Source organism: Eumetopias jubatus, unplaced genomic scaffold, assembly GCF_037043125.1.
Source record: "Eumetopias jubatus isolate StellerSeaLion01/CBP00866 unplaced genomic scaffold, mEumJub1_p1.0 scaffold_8, whole genome shotgun sequence".
Taxonomy (NCBI): Eukaryota; Metazoa; Chordata; class Mammalia; order Carnivora; family Otariidae; genus Eumetopias; species Eumetopias jubatus.
Genome location: NW_028274814.1, coordinates 43717242 through 43734985, shown reverse-complemented (window position 1 = coordinate 43734985; position 17744 = coordinate 43717242). Strand labels below are relative to the sequence as shown.

The following is a 17744-nucleotide window of genomic DNA, read 5'->3' as shown; positions in this document are numbered from 1 at the left end:
GGCAGGAGACTAGAATAAATCCATACACTAGTGATTTTGGGTATATTTTGATCTGTTAGAAGAAACTGTTATCTCAAAATTTTAAGAGAGAACAACTTATATATGTATGCCAAAAATAAGGGTAACTACTATGAAGGGATAAAATATGACTCTAAAAATGAAACATAAAAAATTTTTTTTTTAAAAGGATTGATAAGATGTCGGTTGAAAAAGGGACAAAGAAAAATTAAAAAAAAAAACAGTTAAAAAATTAACTTTGAAAAACTAATGAATCATGGTAAAAAAAGCCATGAATTCTATGTACAGTATTCCTCTAGCGCTTGAGTTCTCCCGTTCTCCTTGATCGGTAAACTTGGTCTTGGCTTGCTGGCTGTTCGTGCTGATATTTTGGGGGAGGGACCTGTTGCCGTGTTTCCCAAATGTCTTTGCCGGAGGCGGAATTGCCCCGCCCTTGTCGTCGGGGCTAAGCAAGCTGCTCGGGCTTGCTCTCAGGAGCTTTTGTTCCCTGCAAGCTCTGGTACAGCTTTGGAGGGCCAGGGTGAAAATGGTGGCCTCCCAATCTCCACTCGGAGGAGCTGAGAACTCGGGGCCCCGCTCCTCAGTGTGCCCCCAGAGAAAAGCAGTCACTCCCGTCTCCCTGGTCTCTGGCCGCCCTGCGTGCTCACCCGGCCTGTGACTGAGCATTTCTATCTCTGGCACCCGACCCCGTGTGGAGTCTCCAAACCCAGCAGATCCCTGCGGTGCGCTGCCGCGCTGCTCCTCCCGGGGGAGGGAGGGGAGTCTCCCCGGCTCTGCCGCTTGTTGGGTCCCTGCTGGAGGAGCAGTGGCCCAACTCGGCCACGGATCACAGTTTATGGCCACCCCGAGCTGAGAGCCCACACCTCGGCTCCGTCTCTGCAGCCTGCTTCCCCGCTCCAATACCTGGGAGCTCTGCCGCACTCAGGCACCCCCAGTCTTTCCATGACCCCGAGGGTCCTGAGACCACACTGTCCCGCGAGGGTTCCACGCCCCACTTAGCCACTGGAGCGACGTCCTTCCGCGGAGCCGACTTCTCAAAGGTCCGATTTTGTGCTCCGCGGCTCTATCACTTGCCAGAAGTGGCCCACGGAGGCCCCCTCCCCCGCCGTCTATCCTCCTGAATATCGCCTCGGATTCACTTCTCTGCACGTCTTACCTTCTAATAAGTGGTCGCTTCTCTGTTGAGAGAGTTGTTGCTACTCTCTTCTTCGATCTCCTGTTGAGTTCGTAGGTGTTCAGAATGGTTTGATCCCTATTCAGCTGAATTCCTGAGACCAGATGAAATCCAGGTCTCCTACTCCTCTGCCATCTTGCTCCGCCCTCTGACTGTGGCCTTGATGTTTTATGACCAAACAAGGAAATCTCCGATTTAGTCTTGTTCTCAAGGCTGTGTGGCTTCACATGTCTGTCTTATGGTGTCATTTCTTCTCCTCGATGCTGTAATTGAGCAGCGGGGCATTCTATCCCCAAGCATTGAGTGCGTGTGCTCATTGTGTTCCAGGCCTGTGCATTAAACATATGCCTGGAGACTAACGGTATCATGGGTTCTGTGGCAGATCATAGAACATCCACGTGGATTTTACCTTCAGGGAGGATACAAATAAGAGGATAAGCATCCGAGAATAATGAAGGCAATTGCATTTCTTGGGAATTAATGGCCAAAGGAGTGCTTCCAATAGAAAGTGCTATAGAAGTGGGACTATGGGCGTGATGTGGTTGGGACATTCTTGTCGTTTGGGTTCCATTTGCTTCAGCCGAGAGAGAGAGAGAGAGAGAGAGAGAGAGAGAAGAGAGTTGTGGCTGGGTGTGGGGAAGCAGGAGCCCTTGCTCTCCTAATGCAGGGCCTAGCATATCTCCCAAGAAGAGATGAAGACACATCCTGGCATCCAAGCCTGCATGGGGCCAGAGACGAGCTCAGTGTGTCTGCTAAGGAGAGCTGAGGAAGCCAGCAAATCTCTGCTGGAGAGGAGGTTTAAACACACTCACGCAGAGAAAGCGATCGGTTATGACTCGGGGCCCTCAAGAATCTCAGTCACAGGCCCCTGGCAGGGGTGGCAGGATAATCCATTTTGTTTCTATAGCCAGGTTTCCTGTTTTTTGATTAACCCTGAGATCAGTGGTAAGTTCACGGGGTGGTACATGATTTCAGGAACTCGTGTTCAGGCTGGGAGTGGTCTGGCCAAGACTTGTTTACCTGTGCCACAAGGAGAGGTTCCTTATGGGCTCTGGTCACTCCTGATGGGTCAGGTGACTGCAAGGCGGCTTGCTTCTACAGCATGGTTGGTGTGCCCTGGGCCAGGCATGGTTGAGATGAAGGGAGGACAGCCTTGTCTTTTGCCTTGTCTTTTCCTTTAATGTACTTATATTTCGAACTAGGATATTAAATGCACTTTAAATTCAGTTCAATCTGAACAGTCTCTGAGCATCTCCAAAGGATTCCATTCAGCTAGGGTGCTTTGTGGTCTCTAAATATTTAGAATACAGTGGTGAATACGTGAGAGGAATTTCTTCTGGCTAATGTAGCCAGGAAGGGTTGAAAGAGTGGGGTGCCTCAAGTTCAGGTTGTAAACCAGGGAGAAGTGGTAGGAGGCTGGAGATGGTTTTCTTTCAGGGCAGGGAAGGACATGCACAACCAAATCCAAGCTCCACTTCCTAGGTCAGTGTGGCCCCTGCCTAAGGGGGCCTTCACATGGAACCAGGAGGGCCATCTCGAGGGACTTACTAAACGACTCTTTGGATCCTGTTCTTGCTGAAGGGAGGCCTACTAGACCTCCAGAGTCTTTTGCTCTGAAGTGGGATAATCTTCAGCTCAGTGGGCCTCACTTGCCTGATTCTGTCAGTCAGGCCCCAGGTGTTCCTCCTAGAGGGTGCTCTTGTCTGAACATAGATGTCCTCCCCTCCATCTCTCTCCCATCCCTTGTCTCATATCAAGTTTTAGGTGTCCTACCTGTCTTTCTATCACACAGGAAGCAAAATCCTCTACCTCCCTTTCTGACAGTACATGTCATTCTCCTCCTTGCTCAGATCTTCCAGCCACATAGATCTTCAGTCTCTCCCCAGCTCATTCTAGTCTTTGCACCGGCTGTTCCCTCTGCTTAGAATGTTCCACTCTCCACATGGCCTATCCCTTCTTGGCTTTTCCATCCCAGCCAAAACATTACCCTCCTCAGACAGGCCTTCCTTGAATCCCCATTTGGAAGCAGCCATCCTGTTTTATTTCTTCTGCTGTTCTTATCCCTAGCTGCTGATTTCTTACTTGTGTGTTTGTTTGCTTATTGTCACCTTCCTCCACTTAAAGATAAGCTCAAGCTCCACTGTGGCCTCAGAGCCTGGAAAAAAGTGCAGAGCACAGTAGGAGCTTGAAAACTCTTCGATGAAGACATTTGTTGAATGAATCTCTGGGTCTACCTCTTTAGATCAGAGAAGGCTGGTCCTGAGCTGGCCTGGGGCCTTCCTTCAGCCAGCTCCTGAGGAGACCAACCAGGTAGAAGTAGCTTTGGGAAGTATTTCCCAGAGTCTAGATGGGAAGGGTTATGTATTTGTGATTATTTTGCATCAGACCACCAATCCAGAGAGGCCGTGTATGAGGAACATCAGGAATAAGGAGGACCCGCCTGAGGTTGGGTACACGGGAGCGGCCCACACAGGGGCTGGATTCTGCTCTGGCCAGGAGCTCAGTTGTCCAGCTCCCTGCCTTTGAGGAATTCTGTAACCTCACCCGACCTTCTTGGCCACAAACAGAGAGATCCTTGTCTGACCTACTTCAGCTGGAATGCAGAACAGCCTAAGACTCTTCTTTGAGAGTCTTGGACTCCTGTTTATGTGGCAAGAATGCTCAACTTGTTCTAAACAGTTGAGGGGTTCTGAATGGTGGCCCAGTGTGGGGTGAGGTGGGCCAGCCACAGCTAGAGGGATGCAAGGACATGTCTCTGTGTGATGTCACGGCATGTCTTTGGAAAGTCAGAGGCAGGTCAAGAGCAGCCTCCTAGTCAGTAGGGAAAGTTCCTCAGCCCTTTTGCAGGGTATGAAAGGTAGAAACAACTTTAGCTTGAGGGGGTTTAGAATCCACATTATGGTACTCACCAAAAAGATACTGCTTTTTTAAAAGATAGTTTTTTAATGAAAATCTTGCATGGAAATAATATAAATGAAAAGTGACCGGATTTCAGGGGCCATGGAGGACAACTTCAAACCAAATTTCTCAAAGTATTCCTGTAGGATGTTCATTGTTGGAGGCAAAAGGATTTTTGCAAGAAATAGTAGGTTTAAAAACATTAAGCAAGTGTCTTCAAAGTAGAACTTTTCAGAGCTTCTAATATGCTCATTGTGACTCTCAGGTGATATATTGTGTGGGCTTTTCCAATCTCTTAACCACTGGTATCCTTTTTTACCTATAACTCTTTTAGTAGACACATTAGGAAATGATGTGTTGGAGAATAGATGAAGGTGAGAGACAAAATCAGTGAGCTTCACAAGCATTTAGAGATTTCTGGGTGCTACATGGTGCTAATTAAGACAGATTAGGTCACAGATCCTCATATTGATATAAAAAGACTCACATGCAAACCAGCTAGGAAATAGTAAAAGAAAAATACATAATTGAGAACTGCGTGTGCTATAAGCTATAAAATTCTAGGCTACTCAAGAGGGAGGAGACTCCACCAGGTATGCCGTAGCAGGAAGTCATGGAAGGGATGGGGCTGATGCATCTTTGGAGATTGGTAGTGATGGGATGCCTTAAAACCCTTGAATAGCATCACCTCCTGTTCTATTGGTTATGTTTATAAGCCACATGCATGGTTTCTCCTCTCCAATATCATGTCATGTCCTGGGAAAGCCAAAGACTGGTCAGGAGCCTAGCTTATTGGCTTTTGGAATCTCTGATGTGTGAGCAGTGGTAAAGAAACGTGTGTTCTCTGAGTCAACTGTGAGCCAGCGCCTGAATCCTTGCCTAGGAGTTATCGATAAATGCTATGGGAACATGAAATCCTCACACCTTAGATATTTGTCCTTGGATGCTGCAGGGAAAACCTGCCAATGAGACCAGGTGTACACTGTTAAATTCTCTTTGAAGTAAGTCATGCATTTTCCTGCTTCAGCATCTGCATTGATTTGACCATAGTCCTCTTGATTAGTTAGGTGCTCTTTCCTGTGCCTGGTGACTCACTGTTCACGTTTGTATTGCTGAATGGCTCAGTGATATCTCTTGAGCATTGGTGTACTTGCCAATGAGTTTCTCACCTAGGCTGTACAGGAAACAGGTTCAGGCAAGTGAGTTTTAAGATTCCCTATGGCCATCTTTAACTTTGATGTTTATTGGTTGCCATTTTAGCTTTCAGAATAATGGAGCAGGAAGAATTTTTGTCATTGCCCTAACTCCCAGCTGTGGGGCACGTCTGTTTCTCTAGCTGGGATTTGGCTTATTGAAACTTACAGTTTGAGGTATGAGGATATTTAGTAGGATGACCAGACGCTTCTGTTTGTTTCAGTTGCCCAGTTAACGTTTCCTCTCTCCTTTCTCAACACCGGCCCCATCCCCAGGAACGTGCCCAGGTTTGGTTTTCAGTGTGGTAACAACTGTTGTGTGTCCCCCCTCTCTCCCCCACATTGTGTTTCTGGTCTAGACTCCTCGTGATCATGTGTGGTGTAACAGTTCATGTCTAATAGCATTTGATCCTAAGTCCTGCCTATTGTACTTGTGGTGTCTGGTTATAACCCATAGGCCAGGGTCACTCATCTGCCTGTTTACTAACTATGCATTGACTCTTGGGTTTTAGGAACACTCCCGGCCTGAATATGAAACCAAAGTTCGAGAGAAAATGTTGAAGGCGAGTGGCAAGTCGGTTGTCCAGAAATTGAGTACCAATATGACAGAGAATGAAGAAGAGGTAAGATGCGGGCCCTTGCTGCTCACTAAGTCTTCTTTATTTCTTAAAATCCTGTTGTCATCTCATTTGGAGTGCCTTCATGGACAGAGACTAGACTGGGAGATGGGGTTGATGGGAATGTGACAGGAGGGAATGATTCATGACACTTCCCGTCGACCTGCACTCAGAGTTTATGGGGATCAGGGTTTTGCCGTGACTTGATTTGTTTCTCTCTCCTGGGTGGCAGTGTCTAGACAAAATGGGAGAGCAGGTTGGAGAAGAAAGAAACAGTTTCTGGCTCAGTTTCTGGCTCAGTTCCTCCAGACTCCATCACCTAAATATCGAATAATGGTAACTACCACCATACCAACTAGCACAATGGCAGCTAACCCTTGTTGAATGCTTGCTCCAGGCTAGATGCTGTTCTCAGTGCATTATATTATTTTATTCTCACAATAAATTTAGGAGGCTGGCACTCTTGTTAGGTAAATGAAAACTAATGACAAAAGTTATGTTCATAGCTTAAGTCAGTTGCCAGCGGTCACCCAGCCCGTAAATGGTGTGTGGATCTGGGATTCCAACCCCAGTCCATCTCTGACAGTCAGTGCATTTAGCCAATATGCAATACTGCCTTTCCAGTGCAATGAAGGAGTCCAAGCAAGAAATGGATCTTCAGGCTGGCAGAGGCAAATTCATGCCTATGCTCACTTGAGCTACTCATAGAATGTTCCTTATATTTCATTTTATCTGGGTGGGCCTTCACAAGTAGGAATGTGATGGTGAGCATGTCTTCTAAGTCCTATTTCTGAGTTTTAGGGTGGCATTCAGACATTAAAACAGAACTTCAGAATCTGTGCTGTGATCTGTAAATACTCATAACGTGTGTGAGCTGGGGGTACGGAGTGGGGGGCTCCTCTTTGGCACCGCCTGTCTCCTCTGAGCGCCACCCGGCTTTGAAACCAAGTGTGTGTGTGTGTGTGTGTGTGTGTGTGTGTGTGTGTGTGTGTGTGTGTGTGTGTGTGTGTTTATGTCTTTCCTAATCTGGCTCCTGAAAAAAATCAACAAGATCGGAAATCTGTTGTTTTTGCATGTGTCTTTTCTCCATCTTGGATTTGAATTCAAATTTCATTTAATTTTACATTCTTAAAGTTGGAACCATTCATGTTAACATGCAAATTTATTCAAGCACCAAAACAGAAGAATGTGGTGTTTTTGAGCCCAGAACATTGGCTTTTTTTCTTCTTTCTCTCTCTCTTTTTTTTTTCTCTTAAAGAAAACAGGATTTAAACAGAAGAGAAGTAAGGTGACCCTCTGAGTTTTTTTGTTTTTTCTAGACGAAAAGTAAGTCCAAGACCACCAATTATTCGGGGAAATAATGAATTCATTCTTAGGAAAGCCTAATCATCACCATCACCCTCATTAGAAAGCAAGCATTCTGTGTTCTGTCAGCTTCGGCAACTCCAGTCAACCTTCTTTCTCCACCCCAGAGCAATATACAATGGATAATTTTATGGAAATCACATGTAACTTTTATTGACCACTGACTCATTTAATTTTAATTCCATAGACGGGAATGCCAAGGAGCTGGAATTGCGTACATTGAGACTGTGGTTCTAATATAAATTTTGCTTGGGTATATATGCATGATAGGTCACATAACTTTCAGGAACCATGAATAATTGAAAAACATCTGAATGCATTATGAATGATACATATGTTTATGTTTTAGCATTCAACATCTATTTCCATTACACTGTCTAGAATGCAAAGCTCAAAGCATCTAATGTCTTATGGGCACTGGGGAGAAAATGACCTTCCCAGATGAGCAGTGCAAGATGAAAATGGCCTGGAATTTGATTGTCAACATCCTTCTTGTGTTCCCTCCATTCTGTTAATACTGTAAATATTCTGTTCTTGCTGTAAATCTAGCCAAAGGTGGGAGATGATGGGAGGAGCACATGTTGCTGTCTGATGGGAGGGATGCTGCTCTTGCCTCTGGGAAGAGTCAAGGTCAATGCCTATGGCATAACATGGCTCTGGGAGCCCCTCATGTGTGGGATATTTAGGAAAGGCACCTTCTGCTGGGGAATAGACAGGGACTAAGACCCAAAGTCTAGCTGGTGGTCTTGGATATGCGTCTTTCATCATCTTGGCTCTGCCTTCACTGTGACCTTCACGCTGCATATCCCCACCTCTCCTTACTTTCCTTCCTTTTAGATGATTATCTACCATTTATTGAGACCCAGATCCATATGGGAATTTGCCAAAGATCACATAACTTGTGGGGAAGCTGGTAGTCAAACTCAGCTTCACTTGATCCCCAAGGCCCATTGCTCTTATACTTCTTTTTAAGTTTGAAGGTACCGAGCCCATTTTTAAAAACATCTCAGACCATAAAATTCACCCATTTAAAATTACAGTTCATTAGTTTTTGGTATATTCGCAGATTTGTGCAGCCATTTGCACCATCTAAGTTTAAAGTATTTTTATCACCCCCAAAAGAAACCCTCTACCCAGTACTTACCAAGCTCTGGGAAACAATTATCTACTTTTTGTTTCTATGGATTTACCTATTCTGGACTTTCATGTCAGTGGAATCATACAAAATGTGGTATTTATCTTCTTTCATTTGGCAAAATGTTCTCATGATTCATCTGTGTTTTAGCTACATCAGTACTTAATTCTTTTTTATTGCCAAATAATGTTCCATATTGTGGATATACCTCATTTATGACTTGATGGACATCTGGATGGCTTCTACTTTTTGGCTATTATGAATAATGGTGCTATGAATATTTGTGTACAAGTTTTTGTGTGGATTATGTTTTCATTTCTCTTGGTTATATACATAAGAGTGGAATTACTGGGTCTCATGGTAGCTGCATATTTAATACTTTGAAGAACTGCCGTACTATTTCCCAAAGGGAAATAGGGGTCCAAATTATTTTTTCTTTTCTTTTCTTTTTTTTTTTTGCATGTAGATATTCAATTGTCCTAGGACCCTTAGTTGAAAGACTGTTTTCCCCATTGAATTATATTGACACCCTCATCAAAAATCTATTTACCATAAATGTAAGAGTTTATTTCTGGACACTCTGTTCTATTCCATTAACCTATATATCTGTCCTTATACTAGTGCCACATTGTCTTAATTACTACACCCGTGTAATGAGGTTTGAAATTGGGAATGTAACTTTGACTTTGTGCTTCTTTTTCAAAATTGTTTTGACAATTCTGGGTGTCTTGCATTTCCATATGAATTTCATGACCAGCTTGTCAATTTCTGCAAAAAACCCAAGCTAGGATTTTTGATAGGGATTGAGTTGCATCTGTAGATTAATTTAGGAAGTATTTAAAGTCTTATAATCTATGAACATGGTATATCTTTTTATTTAGATCTTTTTTAGTTTCTTTCAACAGTGTTTTATATTTTCAGTGTATAAGTCTTGTACATATTTTGTTGAATTTGTTTATGAGTATTTTATTCCTTTTGATGCTATTGCAAATGTAATTGTTTTCTTAATTTCAATTTTTCATTGTTCATTGTGAGCATATAGAAATACAATTGGTTTTTTTAAAAAAATTATTTATTTTAGAGAGAGAGAGAGAGCATGCCAGTGAGCACAGGGAGGGGCAGAGGGCAAGGGAGAGAGAAACTCCAACAGACTCTTCTCTGAGCTTGGAGCCTGACACGGGCCTCAATCCCATGACCCTGAGATCATGACCCGAGCTGAAACTGAGAGTCAGATGCTCAACCAACTGTGCCACCTATGGGCCCCTTGATTTTTTTTGTATATTGATTTTGTATCCCATACCTTTGCTGAGCTCATTTTTTAATTCTAATAGTTTTTAGTGGATTCCTTAGGATTTTCTATTTATAAAATCATGGCATCTGTGAATAGAGATAGTTTTATATCTTCCTTCCCCAATCTGGATGCATTTTATTTCTTTCTCTCCCCGCCCAGCTCCTCTTTTTCCAGCTAATTGCCCTGACTAGAATCTCTAGTACAATGTTGAATAGAAGTGATGAGAGCAGACTTCCTTGTCTTGTTCTTGATCTTAGGAGAAAAAAAAAACTAGCCTTTCACTGTTAAGTATGGTGTTAGCTGTGGCCCATTGCTTTTTTTTCTCTCTCTATAAGGCTTCCCAGAGAACAATTTATATCACATCAACATGATACTGATATGAAACATTCTGTATTGTAATGAGGTGGTAACTACATGTCCACATTGGGGAGGGACAATACGGTATGTCCCAAGGTTGGCAGGGTCATGGTACTCTCATCAGGTAGCTGAACTTTTCTCTGGGCCTCTTCTGCTGCAGGGGTCACATTAGGAGAGTGGATTATAGCCTCTGCACTTCTGAAAATTGGTGACTTTCTTTGTTTATGTGAGAGATGATGTTGGTCATTAGCCCAGAACTTTGGGGCATAGACTGTCTCTTATTTGTCTTAGATGTTGTTAATTTGGATATTCTTACAACTATTTTTTTTATATATGCCTTTTAAAAAAGTTTTTATTTAAATTAAATTCCAGTTAGTTAACTTACAGTATAATATTAGTTTCAGGTGTACAATATAGTGATTCAACACTTCCATGCAATACCTGGTGCTCATCACAACAAGTGCACTCCTTAATCCCCATCACATACTTAACCCATCCCCCCACCCACCTCCCCTCTGTAACCATCAGTTTGTTCTCTGTAAAGAATCTGTTTCTTGGTTTGCCTCTTCCTCTCTCTCTCTTTTTTTTTTTACCCTTTTGCTCATTTGTTTTGTTTCTTAAATTCCACATATGAATGAAATCATATGGTATTTGTCTTTCTCTGACTGACTTTGCTTAGTGTAATACTCTGTAGCTCCATCCATGTCATTGCAAATGGTAAGTCTTCATTCTTTTTGATGGCTGAGTAATATTCCATTGCATATATACACCACATCTTTATCCATTCATCAGTTGATGGACACTTGGGCTGTTTCCATAATTTGGCTATTGTAGATAATGCTGCTATAAACATCAGGGTGCATGTATGCCTTTGAATTAGTATTTTTGTATCCTTTGGGTAAATACCATGTAGTGCAATTGCTGGATCATAGGGTGGTTCTATTTTTAACTTTTTGAAGAACTTCCATACTGTTTTTCAGAGTGGCTGCACCAGTTTGCATTCCCACCAACAGTGCAAGAGGGTTCCTTTTTCTCCACATCCTCACCAACACTTGTTGTTTCTTCCATTTTTTATTTTAGCCTTTCTGACAGGTATGAAGTGACATCTCATTGTAGTTTTGATTTGTATTTCCTTGATGATCAGTGATGTTAAGCATCTTTTCATGTCTGTTGGCCATTTGTATGTCTTCTTTGGAAAAATGTCTATTCATGTCTTTTGCCCATTTTTAATTGGATTATTCATTTTTGGGATGTTGACTTTTATAAATTCTTTTCTTTAATGATTAAAGAAGGTTTATTCCAGAAATATGAGTACAGTTCAGTATTTAAGTCCATTAATAGAATTTATCATATTAATAGATCTTTTTTTTTTATTATGTTATGTTAGTCACCATACAATACATCATTAGTTTTTGATGTGGTGATCCACGATCCATTGTTTTCGTATAACACCCAGTGCTCCATGCAGTACGTGCCCTCCTTAATACCCATCACTGGGCTAACCCATCCCCCCATCCTCCTCCCCTCTAAAACACTGTTTGTTTCTCAGGGTCCATAGTCTCTCATGGTTCATCTCTCCCCCCGATTCCCCCCCTTCATTTTTCCCTTCCGTCTCCTAATGTCCTCCATGCTGTTCCTTATGTTCCACAAATAAGTGAAACCATATGATAATTGACTTTCTCTGCTTGACTTATTTCACTTAGCATCATCTCCTCCAGTTCCATCCATGTGGATGTAAAAGTTGGGTATTCATTCTTTCTCGTGGCTGAGTAATATTCCATTGTATATATGGACCACATAAATTCTTTATATATTTTGGATACTAACCCCTTATTGAATACATCATTTGCAAATATCTTCTCCCATTCAGTAGGTTGCCTTTTAGTTTTGTTGATTGTTTCCTTCAGTGTGTAGGAACTTTTTATTTTGATGAAGTTCCAGTAGTTTATTTTTGCTTTTGTTTCCCTTGTCTCAGGAGACATATCTAGAGGGAAGTTGCTATAGCTGATGTCAAAGAGGTTACTGCCTGTGTTTTCCTCTAGGATTTTTATGGTTTCAGGTCTTTCATCCCTTTTGCACCTATTTTTGTGTATGGTGTAAGAAAGTGGTCCTGTTTCATTTTTTGCATGTTGATGTCCAATTTTGGCAACATCATTTGTTAAAGAGATTGTCTTTTTTTCCATTGGATGTTCTCTCCTGCTTTGTCAAAGATTAATTGACCATATAGTTGTGGGTTCATTTCTGGATTTTCTATTCTGTTCTATTGATGGCTGTGTTTTTTTTTGTGCTGGTACCATACTGTCTTGATTGCTACAGCTTTGTACTATAACTTGAAGTCTGGAATTGTGATGCCTCCAGCTTTGCTTTTCTTTTTCAAGATTGCTTTGGCTATTTGGGGTCTTATGTGGTTCCACACAAATTTTAGGATTGTTCTAGCTCTGTGAAAAATGCTGTTGGTATTTTGATAGGGATTGCATTAAATGTGTAGATTGCTTTGGGTAATATAGACATTTTAACAATATTTGTTCTTCCAACCCATGAGCATGGAATATTTTTCCATTTCTTTGTGTTTTTCAATTTCTTTCATCAGTGTTTTATAGTTTTCAGAGTACAGGTCTTTTACCTCTTTGGTTAGATTTATTCCCAGGTATCTTACAGTTTTTGGTGTAATTGTAACTGGGGTTGATACCTTAATTTCTCTTTCTGCTGTTTAGTTATTGGTATATAGAAATGCAGCAGATTACTGTACATTGATTTTGTATCCTGCGACTCTACTGAATTTGTTAATCAGTTCTAGCAGTTTTTTGGTGGAGTCTTTTGGGTTTCCTCTATAGGGTATCATGTCATTCACAAATAGTGAAAGTTTCACTTCTTTCTTGCTGATTTGGATGTCTTTTTATTTCTTTTTGTTGTCTGATTGCTTTGGCTAGGACTTCCAGTACTATGTTAAATAACAATGGTGAGAGTGGACATCCCTGTCTTGTTCCTGACCGCAGAGGAAAAGCTCTCAGTTTTTCCTAGATGATAATAGCTGTGGGTTTTTCATATATGGCCTTTATTATGTTGAGGTATGTTCCTCAACATATATATATATACTTTGTTGTGGGTTGTTATCATGAGTGGATGTTGTACTTTATCAAATGCTTTTTCTGCATCTGTTGAAATGATCATATGGTTCTTATCTTTTCTTTTATTAATGTGGTGTGTCACGTTGATTAACTTGGGAATGTTGAGCCACCCTTGCAACCCAGAAATAAATCCCACTTGATCGTGGTGAATGATTTAATGTACTGTTGGATTCATTTTGATAGTATTTTATTGAGAATTTTGGCACCGATGTTCATCACGGATAGTGGCCTGTAATTCTGTTTTTTAGTGGAGTCTTTGTCTGGTTTTGCTATCAGGGTAATGCTGGCCTCATAGAATGAATTTGGAAGTTTTCCTTCCTTTTCTATTTTTTGGAATAGTTTGAAAAGAATGGGTATTAACTCTTCTTTAAATGTTTGGTAGAATTCACCTGTAAAGCCATCTGGCCGTGGACTTTTGTTTGTTTGGAGTTTTCTCATTACTGATTCCATTTCTTTGCTGGTTATCCGTCTGTTCAAGTTTTCTATTTCTTCCTGTTTCAGTTTTGGTAGTTATGTGTTTTTAGAAATTTGTCTATTCGTGGTTGTCTAATTTTTTGGCATATATTTTTTCATAATATTCTCTTATAATTGTATTTCTGTGGTATTGGTTGTGATTTCTTCTCTCTCATTTGTGATTTTATTGATTTGAGTCATTTCTCTCTTCTTTTTTTGATAAATCTAGCTACAGGTTTATCAATTTTATTAATTTTTTCAAGGAACCAGCTCCTGGTTTCATTGATCTGTTTTGCTGGTTTTTTTTTTAGTTTCTCTATCATTTATTTCTGCTCTAATCTTTTTATTTCCTTCCTCTGCTGGCATTAGGCTTCATTTGTTGTTCTTTTTCTAGCTCCTTTAGATGTAATGTTAGGTTATTTATTTGAGATTTTTCTTGCTTCTTGAGGTAGGCCTGTATTGCTCTATACTTCCCTCTTAGGATCACTTTTGCTGCATTCCAGAGATTTTGGACTGTTGCATTTTCATTTTCATTTGTTTCCATGTATTTTTTAATTTCTTTTTGATTTCCTGGCTGACCCATTCATTGTTTTTTAGCATGTTATTTAGCCTCCATGTATTTGTGTTTTTTCCAAATTTTTTCTTGTGGTTGACTTCTAGTTTCATAGTGTTATGGTCAGAAAAGGTGCATGGTATGATTTCAATCTTTTTGTATTTGTTGAGACTTGTTTTGTGACCTAAAATGTGATCTATTCTGGAAATGTTCCATGTGCACTTGTAAAGAATGTGTATTCTGCTGTTTTAGGATGAAATGTTCTGTAATATGTCTGTGAAATCCATCTGGCTCAGTGTGTCATTCAAAGCCATTGTTTCCTTGTTGATTTTCTCTGCTTAGATGATCTGTCCATTGATGTAAAGGGGGTGTTAAAGTCCCCTACTATTATTGCATTTTTATTGATTAGTTCCTTTATGTTTGTTAATAAATTTTTAATATTTGGGTGCTCCCATGTTGTGTGCATAAATATTTACAATTGTTAGATCTTCTTTTTGGATCGTTCCCTTTATGATTATATGGTGTCCTTCTTGTCTCTTGTTACAGTCTTTGTTTTGAAGTCTAGTTTGTCTGATAGAAGTGTTGCTACTCCAGCTTTCTTTTGACGTCCATTTGCATGATAAATGTTTCTCCATCCCCTCACTTTCAATCTGTAGGTGTCCTTGGGTTTAAAATGGGTCTTTTTTAGGCTTCTTACATCTATTCTTATGATTTTCAAGGGCATGGGCATAGCAAGGATAGTAGTAATGACAAAATTAGGAGTAATATTTATGGGGTGCTTACTGTGTGTAAGGCTTTATGTGTTTTATTACATTTAAGTCTCAAAACCATTATCATATCCAGTTTATGCATGAGAAGCCTGAGGATTAAAGAACAAAACCATTTGCTCGGTGCTAATATGTGGCAAAGCCAGAGTATGCGCCAGGTGGTCTGACTCAGAGTGATGTTCTTGAGCACTGTGCTCCTCTATTTTTTAAATGTTTTCCCTCAACATATCCTCAAACACTACTAAATAGTCATGCTTGCTTCTTCTTTCTTGTACTAAAGGCAAAAAGGACAGGGGTATTCATTGGAAAGATGGGTATGAGACAAACTTGCTGCCCTATTGTTTCTTTTTGTGTAAGTGCTCACGGGGTGATGCTCTATCTCTGCTGAGGACAACAGTGAGTCGAATTAGCTCAATTTACAGCAGGAGGTTCAACAGACAGTAGGGAAAATTCAGGAACATACACACAGATATATATGCTGTGTTTCCAAGGAAGAATATAGAGTCTGAGACTTTTAATAAAAGAATAGGCTCTTTTTGTTCTTTTTTCCTGGATCAGTTTAAATCTTTTCTGGACTAGTCTGTCCTGGACAGATTTGGACGTTTTCTCAAGTTTCCCTCTGGGGCAAGATTTTTCTGTTTTTGCAGAATGATAAAGCTCTGAGCACAAATGGCAAGGTGCTATGGATGGCAGGGTTGGGGAGCAGTCCCAATCATTCCTCTCATCCCTCTGACCTTTCACTCAGCCCCTTCTAATTCTAGCCCATGCCTCCTTTTTCTTCCCCCCAATAAACTTTGTATTAGCTGGGGTACACTCAGAAAGCAGAGCATTTGCCAGTCGAGGGAAAACAATACCAGGACCTAATTACAGAGGTGTTCGAACCAGGCAACTAGGGGGAAAAAATCCCAGAACAGTGAGGCAGCCACAGGGATTTGCTGCCACTCTTAGGACTGGAAAGACAAGGAGGGAGGTGGGATTACCAGAAGCTGGGCCCCGGGACCACCCAGTGGGGGCCAGAACCCTGCAGGAGGTGCAGCCACTTCTGGAGATGCCTTCTGAAGCAGATGGGGAGAGTGAGTCTCCCCTCCCGCCCTCCTGTCTCCCACCAGTGCCCCCCCCCACCCTCATTGGCCAAACCCAACTCAAAGTCGGTTGTTGACTTCAGTCTGGGGAATATCATTTTCAGGGGTTAGTACCCTGCAATACCGAGCTGAGGAAGGGGATGGCAGAGAGTGGATCTGAGAGCAAGGGCAGAGGATGGGCACGTAGCTGACTAGACACAGAGCCTGACTAGCCCAGCGCTTGCTTTGGGGAGGTGAGGCTCTTACTGGGGCAGAGAAATAACAATTTGGCAAAAAGCCTAAGAATGCCCACCATTAACCTAATGGGCGACTGCTTGTGAGTCGTTGTGAATGTTTGTGTGAGCACAGGTGAGTGGGTGTTCGTATGTGTGTGTTGGAGAGACAGCACGAGTGTGACGGGGCGGGGAGGTGATTGGAGCGACAGAGCTGGGAGCAGATAACTGATGGTTTCAAGGAGGCGGGGAAATGGACTTTTGTGTCAAGGGGCAAGAGTATGCAGCAAGCTGGGGAGATGGCAAATGTGAGTCTTAAAAGTGAGTTTTCCTGTAAAACATACCACTAAAAGGACTCTAAAACAAACTCCTATTGAACTGGTCCCGGGAGTTTAACCAATTGTTTATCCAGTGTGGATGCGGCACCTGTCCTCCCTTTGCAGGCCAGCGTGGCCAGCGATGCTGCGTTTAATGACTGTTTTATAGGGAGCGTTGAAGCTGGAACCTGTGCCAAGAGGAGGCCTGTGGATAGATGGGTGTTAATTTACTGTACAGTGCACCACCCTGGGGACAATTATTTCAAAAGAAAACTCATCTAAAGTTAAAGTATTGAAACATTTACGACAGATGCCTCTGGCAGGCGTAACAAACAAACATGTGGAATAAATTATGCATAATTGTAGGGCCTTTGACGAGGAGGCTGGGACAACAGCAACAGGAAGCTCGGGACTGTCAGAGAGCTCAGGGGAGAAAGGGGACCCAGGGAGGGATGGGTCTGTCTGGGCCCTCACTCTGGGCCAAAGGGATCTGGCCCCGGCTTTCCTCAAAGGCCCTCGGTGGTCTGTCGGGATGTTCCCGCCGAACAGAATAAAGTTCCCTCAGGCCCTCTTTGAAGCTACTAAATGACTTGACCACTTGAGGGTCAAAGAAAAAAAAATCTTATTCTCGCAGACTCTTCTTAAGGGTTAAAAAGGTTCCCCATTGGCACAGGGATACAGTGGGGGCAGGAAATGACTCGGTTTGCTAGAGAGTCACGTCAGTCATCAGTCCTAAGGAGCTAAGGTGAGGCTTGAGCCTGGGGCCACTGCTGAAAGCCTTATATTTGCATCGGTGCCAACAGTCCCTAATCAGCTTTATTTTCTGGGTGTTTCATGGCCTCTCACTATTAAGGCTGAGTTTCCGAATGCTGGGGGCCATTCTGGGCCTTCGTTCCGTCCTGTGTTTCTGCATGAACTGAGGACTAACTGTCAGGAAAAAAGCTGATTCTATCCCACACTACAGGGCCTTCTGGAGGAGTCAGGCCCCTTGGTTCGCAGACCGGCCCCTTACTTCAAGTGATAAGGACCGACTGACTGAGGGCTGGTCCCCTCTCAAATCCCATGGTGCCACATCATTCATGCCTGCTTCCTTGGAAGTTCTCAGGTTTGGTAATAAGGCAGTAGAACAGGTCACTGTATAGGATGGAGCTCTGTGGTGAAACACAGCTTACAAAGTTGAATTG

At 42.2% G+C, this 17744-nt stretch overlaps 1 protein-coding gene across 1 annotated transcript in view; it reads left to right on the top strand.

The window, feature by feature from the left end:
- ANO2 (anoctamin 2) overlaps nucleotides 1-17744 on the top strand; it is a 344241-nt gene that overhangs the window by 170993 nt on the left and 155504 nt on the right. Inside the window, exons 14-15 of the mRNA XM_088025695.1 lie at nucleotides 5560-5571; nucleotides 5796-5906. Coding sequence (XP_087881821.1) covers nucleotides 5560-5571; nucleotides 5796-5906 — 123 coding nt within the window. The remainder of the gene's footprint in view (nucleotides 1-5559; nucleotides 5572-5795; nucleotides 5907-17744) is intronic.